This window comes from Hemitrygon akajei, chromosome 11 (assembly GCF_048418815.1).
Source record: "Hemitrygon akajei chromosome 11, sHemAka1.3, whole genome shotgun sequence".
NCBI classification, from domain to species: Eukaryota; Metazoa; Chordata; class Chondrichthyes; order Myliobatiformes; family Dasyatidae; genus Hemitrygon; species Hemitrygon akajei.
In genome coordinates, this window is record NC_133134.1 from 140397422 (window position 1) to 140422155 (window position 24734).

General features: G+C 39.6%; 1 protein-coding gene across 1 annotated transcript; it reads right to left on the reverse strand.

The window, feature by feature from the left end:
• Positions 1-574: 574 nt before the first annotated feature.
• bhlhe23 (basic helix-loop-helix family, member e23) lies at positions 575-2932 on the reverse strand. The gene has a single exon (XM_073059978.1). It carries the CDS (start codon positions 2786-2788, stop codon positions 2039-2041), a length of 750 nt encoding a protein of 249 aa, XP_072916079.1. The 5' UTR covers positions 2789-2932; the 3' UTR covers positions 575-2038.
• Between the last annotated feature and the right edge of the window lie 21802 nt (positions 2933-24734).

Here is a 24734-nt window from a genome sequence, read left to right on the forward strand (position 1 = left end):
CAACCTCCCATAGTTTTAATTTCAGATTTTGTAATGGCCCATTGAAAAGTATAACATTTTTGCGGAATCATAAATTAATATTTCTGTTCCCTGACTTTAAAGTAGCTTATCCATTACTTAGGCACAATTCCAAGTTGAACCTCATATAATGCTCATGTATAAACCTGCTTGAAAGCTTTGGGCACTCTAAGAATAAAGTTCCCAAATACTATTTACAGCTGAAAATAAGTGAATTGATATTTCCAAGCAACATTTTGTAGTACTCCTCAGGAAAGCTGATGTTTCCCAGCAAATTATAGTAATGGTATCATAATAGAAATTTGACAAAACCATATTCATACCCCAGTATGGAGGGACGATTGAAACCCTCTATTCCAGTGTAAGATTCGGAAGTGGGATCCGACAGTACTTCAGTCTGCTGTTTAATTCTTGCAAGTCAGTACGTTATTGTTTCCATCACTACATAAACAAATTTCACGCATGAGTTAGTTATTTGGACTTAGCTTTAATTAATTCGGTTAAAACTAAAACTGAAATAGATATAACTAAATACAGAAATCACATGCCGATAAATTATGCTCATTGTTTGGTGATCAAAAATTGCAAGCCCAGAAACATCGCCGATATTAACTTTTAAGCGTTTAGATACAATTTAAGTTTATATTTAAACGTAATTGTAATATACTCGAGCATACAAACAATGTGCTTATGAAGATCTTAGTACATTTCGCGCCTTTTTCACAGATCAACATCCTTTATGTTTTTCGATTGGAAATATGTTTAAATGTGTTGTCTAAATTCACTAATTCATAACACCACATGAGAGGAAAATTTGTCGAAACGATGAGTGCAGGGTGATATCTGCTTTGTCTGGAGCTTCATTAAAATACCTGTAACAATGAACTGTGAATAACATTCTTAATTATATCGCATTCAACTTTTTCATTAAAGTTTTACAGCAGAGACATTCATTGACTATAAATTCATATGTTTAAAACTTACAATAAAATCAAGATGTAATAACTCAGGCGATAGTTTTTTTTTCCGCATGGTATTTTGATTCACGAAAAGCGTTTCTCTAGCAAATCTAGTTTAGATGTTCAGATGATTTGCTAGCAATTATTGGATTGCCATCGTTTAATAACGTGGCGAAGCATGCAGAAAGTCAAATTGTTATTACAATAACAAGAAGAAAATATCATTTATCATAGAATATTATTCATTTCTAAGCGGATCAAGCCAACAAACAACATAACCCACAACGTATTTTGACCTGTTAAATTTATTCGATTAAATACATATACATGAACGAAGCTGTTGGTAGTTGAGCAGAAAAAAATAAGTGACTTTGGAAATATATTTGTCATAACATGTTTTTCAATGGAATGGCGAAGAACACCAGAGCAAATAACGTTTACCTAAACGTCTGCTATTAAGTGCATGGTCTGTGGCATTTAACCAAATTTAATATACAATCATTCTCCTTAAAGGCCGATTTCGCACTTTCTTCCCTTAACCTTAACAGAACTGTTTCCCATCGACGTCAAATACATGAACAGAGTTAATCTGACAAAATATAAGACCCTTTTTTAAACTCGGGCTGAAATATAAATGCCTCTCACTTCGTAAATAGCATTATTCATAATAATGTGTTACCAGATTTAATGGGAAATCGATCTCTTATAGCTTTTGATCATGGCGTATGGATGTTGCATAGTTAACAACTGTTGAACGCCCTAAGGAGTGCAGTGATTTATAAGACAGTAAAAAGTAACTCACATATTCCATAATGTAAGTCTTTTATGAGCCATTTATCCATCTATCTATTCAGATCATATTCTACAAACAGGAAAGGATCACGATAAGGGGGCGGGTGGATGTGGGGATACTTAAAATTCCCGCAGAAGGGATGCTATCTGGAGACAAAATGTAGATGGGGTTTATTCGATACAGAAACCAAAATGAGCAAGAGAAGTTTATAGATCCACAACCGAATGGACGTTTGAATGGATGGACAGATGGATGAATGGAGTATTGATTAAGGCTTGTCGTTACAATGTTTGCAAAGACTGGAGGGTGTTCCTGTGTACACGGCGCATTTGTCCGGACAAGAAGCGATAGAAGTACCCGTGAATGGATAAACAGCAGCCTGTCCAAAAGAGCTGAGAGTGTTAGTCAGTGCAGCTGCAGATGGAATGGGTCCTGTCAGGGCCTGGCCCTGGTTCAAATATGCTACCAGCCGCCTCATTTCATCCAAAGCCTGAGCCTGCATCAGGATGTAGTTCTTCGCCAGAAGCAAAGTGGCGATTTTGGACAGTTTTCGTACCGATGGGCTGTGAGCATAGGGGATCACAGATCTAAGGCCATCCAGTGCATCATTTAAGTCGTGCATTCTTCTCCTCTCTCTTGCGTTAATACTTAGCCTTAGCGACCGCGGCTCTTTGCCTTTCTTGCCAATTGAACTTTTTAGTTTGTTCTCGTTGTCACTGCATAGATTCCTTGTGCTCCCGGCCGAGCGACCGTCGCTATCTTCTTCGTCTGCAGTCTGCTCTTCGCTGCTTTCTGTTGTCTTTGGATTCTGACCGATGGTGTATGGAGTACAGCTTTGTCCAGCCCAGCTCTCCCGGTTTTCAGCACCACGGCTAGTTCCACTGTAGCTGAACGTAGATTGGCCGTAGCGCTGGGGCAGATCAATATATGTGTCATTGACAATAGAATTTAACTCATCCCTCCCTTTGACAGAGATGTTTGCGGTGTTGTGAAATAGATCTCCTTCCGCAACGTTCATGTTTTAGAATCAGTCACTTGAATCAAAACAATTACTCCTTTTTGTCTTTCTTCAATGTTATTTGTTCAGCGTTTTGAAGAAAAAAAAAGTCCACACACAGCTGCTGTGAAAACCGTGGCAGCTCCGCGACTCCTACTCCAGCGTGTCCTGACACCGGGAGGGATGTGCCTCACTTTCTATCCCACTTTCAGGTTATTACAGAGATTCGCCTGTTGGGACCTGCCGTCCACCCAATCAGGAGGACGCTTTAATTAATAGGATTAAAACGTTTTGAAGAAAAAGGAAGGCAGCTGCCAATACTTGGTTTTAATCTAAATACACACGCGCGCGCGCGCACACACACACGCACACTCAAAGTCTGATGACCAACGAAAGCTCCGAAGCTGGTATCAATAATCCAAACATTTTCATCACGTTACCGGCAAAACATCACAACAAATTCCCCAACGGCTACGGGGCAAAGACAAAAGGTCAGGCGGCCAATTCAGTTGTTTGTACACGAATACGTGCAAAGAGAAGATAAACTGAGAAACTTATGAATAAATTAAACGATTGAACATCAGCTACAATGAACAGCCTCCCCCACGGTTTTCTGCAAATCCGTGGTTAATTTGTTTTGAAAGTTTTACTTACGCACCTACAGTATATTGTTGCCGTACAGTTCGGTGGGGTTGGAAAAAGATTCATAAACGGAGAGGGCGATTCGGCCCATCGTTCTTTTATTTGTGAAAGACGCAATACAAAGCAATATAGCATTGTCTATATTTACTAAATTATGTTTGCTTTAATTATGCAACAGGGTTGAATGAGTGACAGGAATAACAATCATCACATGCTTCGAATACCTTCAGGATAGTAAAGGTGAATATAATAAACTGACTTGTTCATTGCTCATCGTGACATGGTATTATTATGGCGGTCATTTTGAAACGAAAACAAATTGACTCTAGGACAACAATAACTTCAGCCACATGAGATAGTTTTACCCTGTGGCTAATCTTCAGGTCCGAAGAAGTGAATGCTGTCATTGATGACGAACGCTGAAGCAGTCAAGTCTTCGTGGTATCGGACGCCTGCGTTAATTGTATAACATTGTGACGTTAAGGGGGATAACATTAGGGGCACCAGAATGGCAGGCATATGAGAATCTAACGACACTTCCCGCTGCATAGATCCGATATGATTATCTTCCAGTTTCACTTTCTCACAGCAGGTGGTCCGCCAGGTCTCACTACAAGCTCTATTCAACAAACACCAAATGTATCATGTATTTTGAAGGAAGCTTACCTTATCATACACCTCGAAAAAAAATGTGCTTTTTGCAAGAAGGGCTAGCTGCTCACAAAATGTTTGCAAATTTATCGCAGGGTGAAGTCATTAAAATTTAAGACGCCTCGCAAAAAAAGGAACTGGAATAATCTGACTCAGTTAAACAAAGTTTTACGTTTCAAAAATATGGTAACAGTGGCTAGAGGACTCTGGTTACATGGTTGTAAATGTCGTTAAACATTTAATTAAAACTCCACTTACAAACGATCATATTGATGACCACCGCCACCATGTGGAAAAGATACATATTTTTCTGATATATTTAATGGGTTTGTATACATCGAAGGTGACTGAAATTAGCTCACATTTAAGAAACTATCGATTTTTAAAAATCTAAGAAAGATCAGGAAACAAATCTCAACCAATCTGCCAAACAACAGCCGATAATCCATTCAAATAAAGCGAATTGATCTTAAATTGATCTTTGCACGTAGTGTAGTTCGTCGTTTGGAAACTGTACCACGCTTCACCACTGCCATAGATTTTCTTTCTGAGAATCGTAAGTTGCTCTGAGTCTATCCTATCACGCATTAGTACTAAGACTTATGTTTATTATTATCCGTTATTTCATCAGTTAAATACATTGCTGAGGCTAATAGGGATACATCTACATTGTAAATGTAGAATCCGTCTTCTAAGTTGGTACTGATACTGCACGTTCTATCTGACTTTGAACTTAGGGGCTGACATGAGGCTGAAGATAACCGGCTCCCTGATGGTAAAAGCTTTAGGGTTTAGGTTTACCTGCCAGTGGTCCCCAACAGGCTAGGTCTGGCGGCACGTTGTAACAAGGAACGAAAGTGAAAGCAGCATATTTCTGTCAATAATCAAAACCACAATAACTATATATTTTTAAAATGATCTCACACTTACACTCACCTCCATTCCACCAGCTTTGCTATTCCTCTGTTTTTGTGCACAAACTATCTTTCAGTAAAACAAGACCCATGTCCCATCAACTGAGCTTTCCCTAAACTGACATAATTCTCCTTATTTCATCATGCATTAAATCAATTTATTAAATGTAAATAGAGACAAATATACATTTTTTGTAGAATTGAATTATATCCTTGCACATGGTTTCAATTATCATCTGGCCTTTTATCCCTAGTTCACCTGAAGACTATATTTGGTCCAAATACCCCAGGCTCAACATCACAGCAGATGGAGTAATCTGCATATTGTTCAAATCAATATGTCCTGGCATTCCTCTTGGGACAATCAGTGTTAATTGTGTCCATACCCTGTTTCATTTTTTAATTAATTGTGATGCTTGTAGATGCTGCATTAATAGGGTTCCCAATTACAGACTCAGAGCCTATTGTCAGATTTTCCAGTCAAAAGAATTCTTAACAATTTTCCATTAAAATGCTTCATTTGAATTGACCCACAGGTTCACACTATAGTCAGGAGGAGACCTTGGAGCATATGTGGAACATACTGCCAACCTTCATCAGAATTTTCTCGAATTGCTGTTTTACGGTAATTGAAATCACAGCAATCTAAAAGAAAATTTTAAACTGATAACATACATATTTCACAGACATGATTACTCCAATTATCACCTGCGTTATGTATTTGAAACTTTTACAAACATGGTCTGTAGTGGATAATATTAATACACAATTATTTTATAGAGAGTTTACAATCATTCTCTACATTCTGAGTGTGTGAATGTCCAAGTATAGAGTTGACACAAAAATTTGAAGACTTATTCCATCTCTGAGAAACTATAAATTCTTTGCTGTGTTGTACTTATTCATAGACTATAAATAGTTTCCATTCCATTGTCAAGGTGTAAATAATTTGGAAGATTTCTTTGATACTAAATGAATACCAGAATTTATTTTCCATTTATCTAGTCAGATACAGAGGGAAATAGATTAGTGACAGATATAGGGGTATAGTGGTAAATAGAATTTAATCTGGGTAAATGTGAAGTGCTGCACTTTGGAAGGTCAAATGTAAGGGAAAAAATGCAAAGTTAATGGAAAGATTGCTGATGTACAAAAGAATCTTGGGGGCCAAGAACATAGCTCCTTGAAAGTGACAAAAACAATTAGATAGAATGGCAAAGAAGGCATATGGCATGCTTACTCTTCATTGGTTGTTTCAATGAGTATGAGTCAAGAAGATATGTTGCAGCTGTATTAAACTTTGGTTAGGCTGCACTTGGAGTATTGTGTGCAAATCTAGTCAATCCATTACAGGAGGGACAGGGAGTGGTTGGAGAGTGTGCAGAAGATGTTTACCAGGATGTTGCCGGGATTAGAAGATATTAAATATAAAAAGAACTTGGACAAACTGAGATTATTTTCCCTGGAACATTGGAGAATGAGGGATTTTTTTCCCAATACTAGAGAGAATACTTTAATGTGGAAAGGGGAAGGTTTAAGGGAGATATGCAGGTCAAGCTTTTCTAACAGGGATAACAGTAGGTGCCTGGAATGTTCTGCCAGGAGTGGTGGTGGAAGCAGATATGATAGTATTGCTTAGGAGACACATGAATATATAGGGAATGGAGCATATGAAGAGAATATGAAGAGGCTGAAGAGATTTAATGTAATTTAATTTGATTTGGCAGCATGCTCAACACAGACATCATGGGCCAAAAATGTGTTCCTGTGCTGTAATGTTTTATATACTTCTATGTTTGATGTACTACCATTCCAGACAATTCTTGGTGTCACATGACAGCAAAGAAAATGGAACTAAACAATTCCTCTGCTGCCCTACTGAATATATATTCCAGATCAACCAAGACCTTCTGCCAAGTCAAGCTGTTCCAGTAAGGTTACAAACCTGTCTTCAAACAAAATTTACTCAAGAAATACCAATGTGTCGGTATTTCAGTGGAATAAAGGAAATTACAGTGGCAATAGAGAGGAACTGGCCAAGGTTGACTGGAAAGGGACACTAGCGGGAAGGACGGCAGAGCATCAGTGGCTGGAGTTTATGTGAGGTGAGGAAGGTGCAAGACAGATATATTCCAAAGAGGAAGAAATTTTCGAATGGAAAAAGGATGCAACCGTGGCTGACAAGAGAAGTCAAAGCCAAAGTAAAAGCAAAGCAGAGGGCATACAAGGAAGCAAAAATTAGTGGGAAGACAGAGGATTGGGAAGTTTTTAAAAGCTTACAAAAGGAAACTAAGAAGGTCATTAAGAGGGAAAAGATGAACTATGAAAGGAAGCTAGCAAATAATATCAAAGAGGATACTAAAAGCTTTTTCAAGTATATAAAGAGTAAAAGACAGGTGAGAGTAGATATAGGGCTGATAGAAAATGATGCTGGAGAAATTGTAATGGGAGATAAGGAGATGGCGGAGGAACTGAATGAGTATTTTGCATCAGTCTTCACTGAGGAAGACATTAGCAATATACCGGACATTCAAGGGTGTCAGGGAAGAGAAATATGCGCAGTCACAATTACGACAGAGGAAGTACTCAGGAAGCTGAATAGTCTAAGGGTAGATAAATCTCCTGGACCAGATGGAATGCACCCTCGTGTTCTGAAGGAAGTAGCAGTGGAGATTGTGGAGGCATCTTTCAAAAGTCGATAGATTCTGGCCTGGTTCCGGAGGACTGGAAGATTGCAAATGTCACTCCGCTATTTAAGAAGGGGGCAAGGAAGCAAAAAGGAAATTATAGACCTGTTGGCTTGACATCAGTGGTTGGGAAGTTGTTGGAGTCGATTGTCAAGGATGTGGTTATGGAGTACCTGGAGGCATATGACAAGACAGGCAGAACTCAGCATAGTTTCCTTAAAGGAAAATTCTGCCTGACAAACCTAGTGCAATTTTTTGAGGAAATTACATGTAGGCTAGACAAGGGAGATGCAGTGGATGTTGTGTATTTGGATTTTCAGAAGGCCTTTGACAAGGTGCCACACATGAGGCTGCTAAACAAGATAAGAGCCCATGGAATTATGGGAAAGTTACATACGTCGCTAGAGCGTTGGTTGATTGGCAGGAAACAGAGAGTGGGAATAAAGGGATCCCATTCTGGTTGGCTGCCGGTACCAGTGGTGTTCCACAGGGGTCCGTGTTGGGGCCGCTTCTTTTTACGTTGTATATCAACGATTTGGATTATGGAATAGATGGCTTTGTGGCTAAGTTTGCTGATGATACAAAGATAGGTGGAGGGGCCGGTAGTGCTGAGGAAACAGAGAATCTGCAGAGAGACTTGGTTAGATTGGGGGAATGGGCAAAGAAGTGGCAAATGAATTACAATGGAAAGTGTACAGTCATGCACTTTGGTAGAAGAAATAAATGGGCAGACTATTATTTAAATGGGGAGAGAATTCAAAGTTCTGAGATGCAATGGGACTTGGGAGTCCTCATGCAGGATCCCCTTAAGGCTAACCTCCAGGTTGAGTCGGTGGTGAAGACGGTGAATAAAATGTTGGCATTCATTTCTAGAGGAATAGAGTATAGGAGCAGGGCTGTGACGTTGAGGCTCTATAAGGCACTGGTAAGACCTCACTTGGAATACTGTGTGCAGTTTTGGGCTCCTTATTTAAGAAAGGATGTGCTGACATTGGAGAGAGTTCAGAGAAGATTCACTAGAATGATTCTGGGAATGAGAGGGTTAACATATAAGGAACGTTTGACCGCTCTTGGACTGTACTCCTTGGAGTTTATAAGAATGAGGGGGGACCTCATAGAAACATTTCGAATGTTGAAAGGCATGGACAGAGCGGATGTAGCAAAGTTGTTTCCCATGGTGGGGGAGTCTAGTACAAGATGGCATGACTTGAGGATTGCAGGGCGCCCATTCAGAACAGAGATGCGAAAAAACTTTTTTAGCCGGAGGGTGGTGAATCTATGGAATTTGTTGCCACGGGCGGCAGTGGAGGCCAAGTCATTGGGTGTATTTAAGGCAGAGATTGATAGGTATCTGAGTAGTCAGGGCATCAAAGGTTATGGTGGGAAGGTGGGGGAATAGGACTAAAGGGGAGATTGGATCAGCTCATGATGAAGTGGCAGAGGACACTCGATGGGTCGAGTGGCTGACTTCTGCTCCTTTGTCTTATGGTCTTATGCTCTAATATACTAACCATAAAAAGCAGGACAAATCCAGACTGGTTAATTACCACTTAATTAGCCCACTTCACATCATCAGTGAAAATTTGAATGGTCTTGTTGACAGTGTCGTAAAGCAACACATATTCTCCAATTTATTCATCTAATTTTCACGTGTTATTGAAAGGACTTTGTGCCAGACTTCAGCAAAGCCTTGGTTCAAGCAAAGATCAATGAGCTGAACTGTAGGACGCGGTCAGACTTTAAAGTAGCACTTGACCAAGGATGGCATCAAAGAGCCTTAATGCAAATGCAATTAATGGGCATCAAGGGGCAAAATGTTACAAAAGCTGGAGTTATATCATGAACAAAAGAAAATGGTTTCCATTTCTGTAGCTCAATCATCACAACGCCAGCATGTCAGACCCATCTGACTGTAACTAGATCTAGACATCATTCAAGTTTGAACTGATAAGTGGCAGGTCATATCTTTGTTAAAGAAGATGCTGTGTAATCCTCATCTCCAACAGAAGAGTATTTGGCATACCTGTGATTTCTAAATTGTCATAAGGCCTTATTTTGACCAGAAATTGAACAGGACTAGCCAAAGTAGCCAGATGAGAATATTACTTCAAACTCTAACAGCCCTAAGTGAGCTTGACATCTTATCCACTGCTCTAAGCATTGATTCCCAACACCTCTAGTGCACAGTGACTGAAATGTGCATCATCTGCAAATTACTCCGCAGTTATTTTCTAGGGCTACTCTTTATGTGACCGACCCCCCCCCCCACATCCCTAAGTTCTGCAGCCTTTACCATCAAGAAGAATTAGGGCAGCAGGTTCAAGAAAAGAACATCACCCACATATTCTCTCCAAGTAACACACCAATCTGACTTAAACATATCGCCATTGTTGTTTGGTCCACGATCCTAGAAACCCTATTCAACAGCTTTCAGTGGGCAGACTACAATTCTTCAAGAATGCAGTGTGCCAGTAAGGAACATCAGTTAGTTAAACGGAATAAATATTCATATCCTCAAAATGAATAGAAAAAAAGGCGTAACAGAATTTATTAGAAAAACACGAAATGCTGGCAGAACTCAGCAGGCCAGACAGCATCTATGGGAGGAGGTAATAACGACATTTCGGGCCGAAAACCCCAACGTCGTTATTACCTCCTCCCATAGATGCTGTCTGGCCTGCTGAGTTCTGCCAGCATTTTGTGTTTTTTTATTTATTTCCAGCATCTGCAGATTCACTCGTGTTGCCACAAAATTTATTAGACACTATTGTCGTTTGCAGGAATCAAATAAACTTCCCTATGTGTATGCTTAGATAGTGAGCATTGGCAGGCTGCTTATGTGAAGCACATTAGCTGAATTCAATATAACTTACATGCAACTCTTATTAATCTCTTCATTTGATGCTGAACAATATGGTGAAACAAGTGAATGCTTGATACCATTTTGTTTCATAAAGCTTACTAATTAAAAGAAATAAGATGGCGGTCCATTATCCAAAGCTTATCCCTCTATAAGTCATGGCATTAAAAATATATCTCAGTTCCACGAGAGTACCCACTGTTATAGAACACACTCAATATCCTTCACTGTAAACCACTTTGTGGCTGTCTATCTGTAAGCAATGAAGAATCTGAAAATACGGATGTGCTCAAGTTTAGCAACAAGGCTTTGATTGTAAACTTTATTTTCTAAACTATGGAGCTACATTAACTTTGTACGACTGTGTTCCTACTGCATTAGTACTCCATAAATGACACAAAATTTATTTGAATTGAGTTCACTGAAATCTTGAGGAGTAGATCTGTCTCTGTAAGTAGGAAACCTGTTTCACGGTTCTAGTAACCTATATTGATTCTAGACTTCAATACTGTTGGTATGGAGCTCATATGTTTCCCCTATTGGCTCTTAGGTTAGCTGAGTATTATCATTTATCTTTTGGATATGTTTCTAGTCGAAGAACTGGAATGTGTTATGAGTTTGTGTGAGGGAATAGGTTGCAGTTAGATAGGTGGCATGGGGAGGCACCGGTGACCCCTGTTTCCATCTAAGGGGTCAGCGTGGACATGGTGGAGGATTACAAGTACCTGGGGATACGAATTGACAATAAACTGGACTGGTCAAAGAACACTGAGGCTGTCTACTAGAAGGGTCAGAGCCGTCTCTATTTCCTGAGGAGACTGAGGTCCTTTAACATCTGCCAGACGATGCTGAGGATGTTCTACGAGTCTGTGGTGGCCAGTGCTATCATGTTTGCTGTTGTGTGCCGGGGCAGCAGGCTGAGGGTAGCAGACACCAACAGAATCAACAAACTCATTCGTAAGGCCAGTGATGTTGTGGGGGTGGAACTGGACTCTCTGACGGTGGTGTCTGAAAAGAGGATGCTGTCCAAGTTGCATGCCATTTTGGACAATGACTCCCATCCACTCCATAATGTACTGGTTAGGCACAGGAGTTCATTCAACCAGAGACTCATTCCACCGAGATGTAACACTGAGCGTCATAGGAAGTCATTCCTGCCTGTGGCCATCAAACTTTACAACTCCTCCTTCGGAGTGTCAGACACCCTGAGCCAATAGGCTGGTCCTGGACTTATTTCCACTTGGCATGATTAACTTATTATTATTTAATTATTTATGGTTTTATATTGCTATATTTCTACACTATTCTTGGTTGGTGCGGCTGTAACAAAACTCAATTTCCCTCGGGATCAATAAAGTATGTCTGTCTGTCTGTTAATCTGACAAACATCATAGATTCAGTGGGCTGAATATCCTCCTTCTGTGTCACGAGGGGAAATGTTTATCAACCCTCTCACAATGATCAATGCACACACTTTAGTCTTCACTGGAGCAGCACTCAAGATTCTGGATGAACTCAGCAGATCAAGCAGCACTTTAAGGGAAATGGTTATTTGATATTTCAGGGTGAGACCCTCCATCAGAACTGGAAGAAAGAGAGGAAGATAGCCAATATAAAATAAATTGTGTGTGGGGCACGGGGAAGGTTGAAACAAGAGCCAGTGAGTGATAGATAGAGTTTCTCCAATATTTTATTTGTCAGTCCAGATTTCAAGCATCTACAGACTCTCTTGTGTCTCTAGTCTTCACTGGCTAAGCTTTTGGTACCAAGTGCTACAGGTTCTAACCAATACGCAAAACTTCAGACAATTGCATTCATGCTCACAAAACCAGAGTGTGCAGTGTGAAACTTTCTAAAGCACTTCTTCTCAATGTACCTTATTTCCTTATTTAACACCACCTTAATTATAGAACATAAAACATTACAGCATGGTCCTTCACCCCACAACATTGTGCTGGTCTTTTAACCTACTTTAAATTCAATGTAGCCCTTCCCTCCATAGCCCTCCATCTTTCTGTCATCCATGTGCCTGTCTAAGAGTTTCTTAAATGGCCCTAACGTACCTGCCTCTACCACCACACCTGGTGAGGTGTTCCATGCACCCACCACTCTTTGTTAATAACGTACCTCTTACACTTTGTATCAGTCACCTTAAAATTATGCACCCTAGTATTAACCATTTCCACCCTAGGAAAAGTCTCTGGATTTCCATTTGATCTGTTTCTCTTATCATCTTGTACACCTCAATCAAGTCACCTCTCATCCTCCTTCGTTTCAAAGAAAAAAAAACCCTAGCTCAATCGATCTATCCTTATGAAACATTGCCCTATCAAAATTAATTTAATTCAGTTCTAAATCTTCATCTGGACATGTATTTCATTCTGCTCATCCTTTTATGATTTTATTGTAAACTTATTCGATAGGAATATCTTTTCGTGTTTTCTAGGCTTTTTTCATTGTAACTTGAAAATTATTTATTATTTCCAATATGAAGAAAAGAATTTCACATCCTTTGTCTGAATTCTGACATATCAATCGTGGCAAATGCAATGCCATTTAGTTCCGAAGTTCTGTAGTCAATCATGTAATTACATTGAAATAAGAAAATAGCCCATGTTGAATTCTGAGTGCAATCATCAGCAGAGCCTATTAATGACCAAGAATTACTAATATAGACTTTAGCTCTGCGACTAAAGTAAGTTGTCTTCCCCACAGGAACTGATGAAATCTTTTTAATCCAAAGATAATTTCTAAGCCTCATTTTCAGAGTAAGCATACTGTTCTCACTTTTTGTCAAAGGTTTTGCTCTTTGACGCAAGCTGATTTCATTGTATAGCTTAATACAACTCCCATTCCATGACATTTTCAGTAATTTTTCTTTACTTCCCTTATTTTAGCTTACCTGAATTTGGCTTCAGTTCTTTAGTATTGTGCAGTGCTTTAGAATGGCCAATATTCTACTGTTTTCAAATTTCCTCCTTTTCAACTTATTTCAACTTTTTCTTTTAATGACTGCATTTTTTTGCATCTACTTTTATTCCAAGATAAAGTTTCTTTTTGTACGAATGTGGACTTGCTTCTTTTGATCATTACATTCCGTTTGTATTGCCATCTAAATACTTCATTGGGTGAAATAAATGCTGAGCTGTTCACAATTGTTCAGTATTGAGGACATAACCCTTTCTTCACTTTTTATTCGTGAAAAATTCTCTTTGTAAATGAAACCATATTAGAAGAATTGATCTGGTTGATTCCCTTGACTTTACTCTTGGAAGCTGAAGACTTGTGTCTTCTTTTTCAAGCAGATGCAACTTGTTACCATTTTGCATTAGTGGGCCGATGACTTCTGTTGGTTCAGAAATTTATGTCAGTATCACCTGTCTGTTTTTGATTCTGCCTTGGAGCTCCAGCCTTCTTTGCTCATCAATGAAACCACAAAATATAAATCATGTAGTACATCATCTGAAAGTAGGTTAAAGTTACAGTGAAGAGATAAATCTTTCAATGAGATGGTATACTTGTTTATTCATCTGCCTGCTTCCTCATCCAAGTGTATGTATTTGTTTAGTTAATGCAATACAGTGTGAAATAGGCCCTTCTGGCTCCTTGAGTCGTGCCACCTGACAATCACCTGATTTAATCTGAGCCTAATCATGGAACAATTTACAATAACCAATTAACCTACCAATGTCTTTGAGCTGTGGGAGGAAACTGGAGCACCCAGAGGAAACCCATGCAGTCATGAGGAGAACGTACTGACTCCTCTCAGACAGTGGCAGGAATTGAACCCGGGTTGTCTTACTGTAAACTATTGTGTTAACCACCATGTTACTGTACTGCCCCTATGTACCTTTCCAGAATTTCTGATTGTTATTGAAATGATACTGAAATGTTCTACTCCACCATTTTGTTAAATGAAGCATCTATTATTTTGCAAGGGATCAAAAATTTGTTTACAATTTACATTTCAGAATCAATTTCAACAAGAAGAATAGTTTATTTTCCAGGTTGACATATCCTCTATTTGTATTGGCATCTAATCCTTCTCAAACTCTATCACATTATTTGATGTACATAAATGATGATTTTCCATACATTCAATGTGCAGACTGAAGGAATCATGCAATCGTAAATAACAAGGATTTTGTTGCAGTTAGTTTGAACCTGAACACTCATTTTGTCCTCTTCCCACTCTTACAATGATGATGTTTCTCCTTGTAAACAATTATAAATAATGTCAAGATTTCTCCTACAGTAATGACTTAAGCAAACCTTTGAATGAGGTTGAAGTTGAAACAAATGTCTACAGGTTTTCAGCCACACTTCTCAAACTCTTCACTCACAATCTCTAACAGCTTTAAAAGCTTTTCACTCTCTAATGACTTTACATCCCAGTTCTGACTTTGTGATGTTTCTATTAAATGAAGATTTCTCACACCTGACCTGAACAATACAACTTATTAAGAAAAATTCAAAGATATATGGAGAGCTGTAAGACCATGTAAATTGGTTTATTCTATAGCTAATGATATTACTCAAATGCAGTTGTATATACATATTACATACATATCAGGCATACTTGCTATTCATTTACACACAATAAAATAGTAAATAAGTCCTCTTATCATCTAAATATGTTGAAACATGCCAAAAGCAAATTTGTTCTCCATAGTGCAATGGTTCCAAGGAAATATGGTGAATAATTTCTGTAAATTGGCTTGCTATGTATAAATTAGTTATAATGATCTTTTTAATTTTTATATCTCAAAATTTAGCTTACCCTACATTTTGGGGAACATCTTGAAGAAGTTTTCATTCACACTGATGCCAGTAACATAGAGGTTTAAGATCACGCAGACAGAATTTAGGAAGCTGGAAAAGAGAATTACACTGATTACTATCAGCAGCACATGTTAGTGAGTAAAGAACTTGGAAGTTAAAAGAGAAGAATACATGGTTGAAGTACTGGCTTAGGAGGGAACTGGGACCATTTCTGGGGAAGAAGTGATCTGGACAAGCCAGATGGTTTGCACCTTAATAGGAACAGAACTAAACCACTTTGCAGGTCATTTGCTAGTGACATGAGGAAGAGTTCGAAACGGAATGGTGAAGAGAAACGTTATATTAACTGTCCTCTTGTACATGCTATTTGCTACATATTTCTATAAATTGCACATCGCACATTTAAACAGAGGTGTAACATAAAGATATTTACTCCTCATGTATGTGAAGGATGTAGGAAATAAATCAATTCAATTCAAGTGCAGGGTAAGAACCTGTAAGGAGAAAAGGCTAAACTGGAATTAGAAGACAAGGGTTCAGGAAAAAAGAAAAATATGGGACCAAAAAAAAAGGGAAATAGCAACCCATGCAATAACAATGGCAATGATAAGCAGAGTGCATCTAGAAGGGACAGAGCAGACAAACTTAAGAGTCATAGTAAAGAAAAGGAACCATTGGAGGTAAAATATGATTAAAGGTGAAAAATCAAAAACAGGGAATCCAATTTATATTGGATTAGATCAGCATGATGATCAGAACAGAAGTGAAAATTAAACCAGCAGAGGCAAAGATACATGCAAAATATTAGTTGCCAACTTAAAAGTTATTCCTAGAAATGTTCTACAGCCATGTTAATGATAAAAAAGTATTACATAGAAGTAGGGGCACATTAAAGAAATAAAGGCAGATTACTGATGGATGTTAAAGGTGCTATTAAGGCACATAACAAGTATGTTGCATTTGTCTTTAGTAGGGAAGAGGAGCGTCCAGTGTAATAATAGAACTATTTGAAAGATTAGATAAGTTAAAAATTGATAACATGGATGTATTAGAAAAGTATGCTGAACTTAAAGTAGTAAGATACCAGGACCAAGGGAGGATATATATCCCAACATTATGAGAAAACGTTAGGGTCCGGTCCGGAGCCCGCCTTCAGGGTCTTGCTCCGGTCTGCGGACTCTGAACTCCGGGCCTTGCAGCCAGCCTTCCTGTCACCCAGAGCCATTGGATCATCTTGGCTTAAGGAGGTACACCTGTCGCCTAGTTGGGGGGTTGTCCTGCTCTGAATCTGGTTCGGCCTGGTTGCTGGCCTGCTCCGTATCCTGTTCTGCCTGGGTTCTGACCTACTCTGTATTGGTTCTGTCCAGGTTTGTCTTGTTTTCCTGATAGTCTTGTGTGTGCTGTTCCTGCTGTTCTGCTGTATTTGCCTTGCCTGTGCTGTTGCACTGTCTGCTTGCTTCTCCCTATTTACTGGTGTATTCTGGTTGTCCTGCTGCTCACTCTGGACCCAGCTCCCTTCTGTTCCTTTGCCTCTGTTGGGTAAGCCAGGCTGTTGCTGTTACCCCTTGGGTGGTTCTGTCCCTTCCTGTCCCTTTCCTCTGTCGGGGAAGCCAGGCTGTCTGCTGTTGCTTGGTGGGGGACTTGGTCCCCTTCCTACCTCTCACCTCAGATGGGTTGTGCCCTGCACCTGCCCTGGTGTCCATGCCTTGCCCAGGCCTCTGTGTCTCTGCCTGGGAGGTGGTCCTGCCCAGGATGTGGCCCACCCTGAGGACTCCTACCCTTTCCTCCCCTTGTTTCTTATGGGTTGTGCCCTGTACCTGCCCAGGTGTCCGTGCCTTGCCCAGGCCCCTGTGTTTCTGCCTGGGAGGTGGCCCTGCCCGGGATCCATGAGGCCCGCACTGAGGACTCTGGCCCTTTCCACCCATTGCTCCCTACGGGTTGTGCCCGCACCTGCCCAGGGTTCCACGTCTTGCCTGGGCCTCTGTGTTCCTGCCTGGGAGGTGGCCCTGCCCAGGAGTTATGTGCCTGCCCCAGGGGGCTCTTCTGCCTGCCTGACCTCTGGGATCCAGCCCTGCCTGCATTACCCCTCGCATGCCATGGCATCCCCATCCTGTCCTACCCCTGGTACTTCAGTGCCTGCATCCTGCATTTGGGTCCTGTCCCCGTTCCTGACAGAAAATTACAGGAGGGAATTGTGGAGGCACTTTGATCATAATGCTCCAATGCTCTTTGGATACCGGACTTGTGACAGAGGACTGGAGTTGATGAATGTTGCTTCTTTGTTCAATAAAAGGGAGTAGGGATAAGATCTGCAAACACAGGCCAGTTGGTTTAACTTTGTTGGTGTGAAGGCTTTTAGAAACATTGATTCTGTGTATCATTAATGGTCACCTGCAGGAAAATCAACTAATTAAGGCAAAGCAGTACAGAATAGTTAATGTCAAATGGTTTTTAACTAAGTTAATGGATTTTTTTAAAGACAGCAGATAAAATTATTGACAGCAATCTAATTAACTTTTTCTTTATGAACCACCACAACTTTCTGATAACAATGGACGACAATTTTTTTCAAAAGTTTGTAAAGAAGTTTTTGTTTATGATAGTCTGCTTGAAGCAAGCTTAACAAAAATATAATTTCAGAATACTTGTATCACATAGAAATTTGGAGAAACTAACAAACTAACAAACTAACGGAGATGGGAGTAGACTCTCACATGGTGGATTGGATAGTGGACTACTTGACAGATAGACCTCAGTATGTGCGGTTGGGAGACTGTAGGTCTGACACGGTGGTCAGCAGCACAGGAGCGCCGCAGGGAACCGTACTCTCTCCGGTCCTGTTCACCCTGTACACATCAGACTTCCAATATAACTCGGAGTCCTGCCATGTGCAGAAGTTCGCTGATGACACGGCCATAGTGGGGTGTGTCAGGAATGGACAGGAGGAGGAGTATAGGAAACTGATACAGGACTTTGTGATATGGTGCAACTCAAACTACCTGCGTCTCAATATCACCAAGACCAAGGAGATGGTGGTGGACTTTAGGAGATCTAGGCCTCATATGGAGCCAGTGATCATTAATGGAGAATGTGTGGAGCAGGTTAAGACCTACAAGTATCTGGGAGTACAGTTAGACGAGAAGCTAGACTGGACTGCCAACACAGATGCCTTGTGCAGGAAGGCACAGAGTCGACTGTACTTCCTTAGAAGGTTGGCGTCATTCAATGTCTGTAGTGAGATGCTGAACATGTTCTATAGGTCAGTTGTGGAGAGCGCCCTCTTCTTTGTGGTGGCGTGTTGGGGAGGAAGCATTAAGAAGAGGGACGCCTCACGTCTTAATAAGCTGGTAAGGAAGGCAGGCTCTGTCGTGGGCAAAGTACTGGAGAGTTTAACATCGGTAGCTGAGCGAAGGGCGCTGAGTAGGCTACGGTCAATTATGGATAACTCTGAACATCCTCTACATAGCACCATCCAGAGACAGAGAAGCAGTTTCAGCGACAGGTTACTATCGATGCAATGCTCCTCAGACAGGATGAAGAGGTCAATACTCCCCAATGCCATTAGGCTTTACAATTCTACCGCCAGGACTTTAGAACTTTTTAAAAGCTATTATTAATGCTTTTTGAGATAGTGATTTAGATGTATATCATATTTTTTACTGAGTTAAGTATAGTATGTAATTAGTTTTGCTACAACAAGTGTATGGGACATTGGAAAAAAGTTGAATTTCCCCATGGGGATGAATAAAGTATCTATCTATCTATCTATCTATCTATCTAAACAAGTAATTAACTTTTATTAAATATAATGCATTTAATTGCATAATGGTGCTGACGCTTTGCAAAAGTTCAACAAAGTGAAAAATGTATTGCTGATGATTTTCATTTGTACTCAGTGTCTGATGATCTCGCTTAAGTGTCCAACAATAATCAGCCAGCATTGATGGATTCCAGTTGCCCTGAAACCATTTTTCCATGTCCTGGAGAAACCTTTCACCATGCTCATCACTGACAGCACTGAAATTTGCAGGGAAGAAGTCTAAATGGGAATGCAGAAAGTGAATCTTTAGTGACATTTTGCACTCCATGGTTTCAGCTTACGTTGAGGACAAGTTTTTAATTGACTTGAATTATGAATTGTAATAACAAATACAGGTGATCTAAAAGAAATGGTGTGTTAGGGAAATTTCATGTTGATTTCATAATTAGCAGCCCAAAAATCCATAAAGCACACCCAAAAGTATTCTTTGTTGTCCAGTGTAAGATGCTAAGCAACAAATTTATAAGTAAAATTGAAGCATAAAACATAAAAGTAACATTGATAGCATTAATACAAGATTGGCTAAGTAACAGAAACAGAGGATTATCATGAATGGTTGTTTTTCAGATAGGAATAAGATGAAAAGTGACTTTTTTTTAGAGTAACATGCAAAATATTCCGAATTTACAGCATCTGCAGAATCTCTTGTGTCTAGTTTTGCAGTCTCTATTAATGATCTTGAGATGGGGATACAGACTAATATTTCTAAGGTGCGATTGACGCTAAATTGGGCAATATTGCTAACTGCATAAAGGATAGTGACAGATTGCAGCAGGCTACAAACAGGCTGCTGGAATGGGCAGGCATGTGAGAAAGTATTAGGTGATGTACTTTGGTTGGATGAGTGAGGAGAGGTACTGGAGAATAAATGGAGTGCAGGAGTGATCTGGGAAATGTATATGTAACTGGCTGACCATCGAATCTTATTCAGTATCATTAAAAGTGTGCCTAGGCATCCATCCGGGTAATGCTAGAATAGTTGTCTATGCCTTTAAATGGAGACGGTAATGGCATTACGCATGCGCAGGATAGTGGGGAGACCATTTTGTTTTCTGCTGAAGAAGCTGGTGGGACTTTGGACTTGAGTTCCTCCCAGAGTTGCTGGGTATGGTGAGGAAAGGTGAGCATTCACTGACAATATCCATGTGAATTCGTTTATGCTTGTTGGCGAACCGAGAATATCGGTAATTTGACATGTTTTACATGTGAATGCTTTAGATTTTCATGAGTGAAGAACTCGACGCTGGATAGCGTAGCTTGTGCAAAGTTCCTCACCAGCAAAGTAGGTCAGTCTTCCTCTAACTTAACTACCAGGCAATATCTTGTAAAAATTGTGCCAAAGTGTACCTTTTGTCTAACTTTATTGTATCATGACTGTGCATGTAACAGCATAACGTGAATGTTTAGTCTCTGTTTGGAAGTTCAGCATGTGTGTACTTAAAAAGTAGTAGACATCTTAGATGAGATGTATTCGCTTATATTTTTCGCTGCTATGTGTAAGGTACAGAGTTGGGGGGATTCTAATGTTGTTTGTATTGTGTTCCTTCAGAATTGCCACTACATATTAGTGCTGTATTAGTTTTAGTGCGGTTTGCTTTATGTATTTTTTTATACTGCATACGCAATTTACCGCTACACAATCCGAACAAAATGAGCAGTATTTTGAAGCAAATAAAATAGCCAATGCAAAGCAAGTGCCAGTTTTGCTGAGTGCATTAGGTAAAAAGGCATGCAGTTCCTTTGATGTTCGACTGCTCCAACCAAGCCAGCTGAAATGAGTTTTGCTGATATCATAAAAGTAGTGCAGGAACATTTTGAACCAAACACAACATTTTGAATCAACCATTGTTGATTGCAGAATGCTTTAGGTTTTGTAAGTGGAAACAACAGTACCGGGTGTCCATTTCAGCTAAGTGGCTAAATTGAAAAGATTGTCTGAGCATTGTCAGTTAAGTAATCAGCTTAATGATGCTCTGAGTGATAATTTAATTTGTGGAATCTTACATTAAAGCATTTAAAAACAGCACCACCTGCAGAAAATACAACAAGGTGAGACACATACAAGGAGCATGTTTGGCAGTCAAAAATAGATGGACTGAACAGGGAAGAGAAAAAGATTAAAAAGTCAAGTTGTAGCATTAAAAATAACAGTAATCTGCATGTTATTGATGAAAAATCTGATAATGATGAGAATGACACGGGACTGAATAGTCTTGAGATTTACATTGTGAAAACTAAGAAAACACAAGCAATATGGCTTAGACCAGAAGTCATTCCACAAAATGAATTTGAATGGTAGTTCAAATGTACTGAACCGGAGCCTGCAGAAGTCCAACAAAGAGCTAATATAGTCATACCTGTGGGAATGACATTCATAATAAAAGAGGATCTAGTGCTTTCCTGGTGAAGAATAAACTTGTTTTGGGCTTCCAGCCAGGTACAGGTATTGATTTCAACCGACGTTTCAATGACAAATTCTGCCATCTTCATCAGGGATGATGCCTAGGCATGTCAGTCCAGTGACTATGGCTATGACAATGGACTATGGGGGTATATATACCTCCAAGCTAGACATGACCAGGCATTATCCCTGAAGAAGATGGCTGAGTTTGTCATCAAAATGTTGGTTAAAATCGATCATGTACCCAGCTGGAAGCCTGAGAAAAGTTTATTAATCATTCATAAGAGTGAAATACAACAACCAATAAGCAGTTTTGGGCTTGTATATGGTAAAAACAAAGGCCAGTGTTGTGGGCCCATGACTGGCTGAGACAATTACAACTTGATTGGAGATTCATCTGTCATTTGCATGCCACGTCCTCTGCAAAAGAGTCAAATGACAAGAAACTAAGAGGTATCGGTATATCCCACAGCAGTGTTCAAGGATGACATTGGAAAATTCAAACATATCGAGGGTAAAATAGTGATAAATGAAAATGCCACTCCCAAGGTTTAGAAAGCCTGTCAGGTTCCTTAACTGATAAAGTAGACAGTGAGCTAGACAGCATGGAGACCGAAGGAATTACTTCCAAGGTTTAGTAGAGCCCATGGGCAACACCAGTGTCCCAGTAGCCAAAAAGAATGGATCTGTCAGAATCTGTGTCGAGTTTATGGTCACCATCAACCCAAAATTGAAAGTAAATCAATACCCAAGATAGAGGATATTTTTTGTCAAACCTTTCTGGAAGAAAACACTTCAGCTAAGTGGACTTAGTGGAGGCCTACCTACAGATAGGGATGGAAGGTGTTCAAAGTGCTTCTCACCATGAACACTCACAAAGGACTTTAGCACCAGAATAGGCTTACTTTGGGAGAAGAATCTGCATCTGCACTTTGACAGACAGCTATGGACCAGATGTTGCAAGGTGGCCCAAGCATTGTGTTACCTAGATGCAATCATTCTTACTGGTAACGATGACAAGGAGCATCACCAGAATCTCAAGACAGTGTTAAAAAGAAGTAGAAGATTATAGGCTCAGAGCAACAAGTGGGAAATCTTTAAATCAAGCATAACTTATTGTGGGCACACCATTAACGCACAAGCATTACATAAGTGTGCTGAGAAAATTAAAGCAATGGTGGATGCCCAAAATCCAAAAGACGTGTCACAGTTGTAGTCATGTTTAGGATTTCTCAATTATTATCACAGGTTCCTGCCAAACATGGCTACTGTGCTCCACCCCTTGTACTCATTACAGATCAGGAAGAAATGGCAATGGACAAAGCAGAGCAAGGTGGCTTTCTAAAAAGTAAATACAATGGTGGCATCAGACATTGTACTCAAACATTGCAAATCTATATCATCCAGTGACGTTTGCCTGTGACATCTTGCCTTATTGTATAGGTGCAGTCATGTCACATGTAATGAGAGGTCAAAGTGAACGCCCCACAGCCTTCTCATGCTGCTGCAGAGAAAAATTATGACAGATTGACAGAGAGACCTTGAGTCTGGTTTGGGGTGTAAAATGTTTCAACCAGTACTTGTATGGGAGAGAATTTACCCTCATTACTGACCATCAACCACTGGCATCTTTTTCAATCTACTAACAGCAGCAGCAGGAATGTAAAGATGGGCTCTGTTTCTTGGAGGACACAATTACAAGATCAAATTCAAAAGAACAACTGATTATGGAAGTTCTAATGGATTGTCCCATTTACCCTCAGAAAAGGAAATACCTAAAAATGTGTACAAGATGACACTCCTCTTGAAGTATTCTCCTTAATGCAAGTCAAATGTCTCCCTATTACAGAGATGATCCAAAGTGAGGCCATAAAAGACCTCTCACTGTCTTGTGTCTACAGGACAACCCAAAATGGCTGGAATATGTAGCAGAAATTCCAGTTCCTCCATTTTTAACAGTGCTGGGATGAACTTGCCCTTGACTGTCATAAGTACATGACTCACTAAAGTTATAACAAAATTTACATTCACCTCTTGGGCCCTGTTGTATTTCGTTTACTTTGGTTTATGTTTTGGAGTTACAAAACACAACAGTACATTTGTGCATTTCTTAACTACAAAAGGGTGACTGATAGATTGTAAGTTTATGATGGGAAATCTGCTATTGTGGACAGAAGAACTGTGCTTTAGAGTCTTACATAAGATTTTACTCATTAGGGCAATGAAATAAACAACTTGCATCTATTTACACCCTACCTTATATTTGGATATTTTCAAAGAACTTTAAAAATAATATTATTTTTGAAATATCATTGTATTTATTATGGGGCTACTAATTTCTGCATAGCAGCATCGTTCAAAGAATGAATAACAATGAATAAAGAACGACTTTGTCTATTTTTGACGGTGTTGCTTGAGAAATGTTGAGAACAGCGGGAGAAGTCTCTGTTCTTCAAATAGTGCTCTAGAAAATTTAACTCAAATTATGCAGACAGATTTTATTTAATATCTGTACCAACAGATGGTAGCTTTGACAATGCAACACCACATTTGTTTGTCAGGGTAGAGCATGGACTCAAGTTTTAAGTGAAACATTAAACATGCAGCAAGTTGTTTAAAAACATTTACATCAAAAACCCAACTCTTGATCTGCCTGACCTGTTCTGGTTTTCTTTGGCGACAGACCTCAGGAGGTTTAGCATTATATTTGCCATTGTGAGGCTAAAGAGAAGTCGCAATGGGGTAATTGACCTTTTCTGCAATCAAAATGACTACATAAGTAATGAGGATGCAAAACAATGATGCAGAAGATACTGTATGTATGACAAAGGACTGCTTATAGCAAAGGCTACTGCTATTCAGTTGGTATGTTTATTTGGGTTGCTCACTGCCTACTCTTGTTTCATGATCAAAACTAACATATAAATTTTAGACAAGCTTTCATTTCTATCTCTAGTTTCTGGGTGATTAGAGAAGAGACTATTTTTTCTTAGTTTCTGGAATGTCCCATTTTATTTTACAAAAACCCAGTGGCAATATTTAATTCTGTTTTTAACCTCAATCAGTAATTCCAATGTAGGCATGATTGTTCTCTCAAGTATGCTCCTGGATTCTATGATATTAAATACAAAGAAGTAACTAGCTGCGAAAGGAAACACTTTGGAGAATAGGAAGGCAGTAATTAAAACTTGAAGCAATTGATAAGGAATG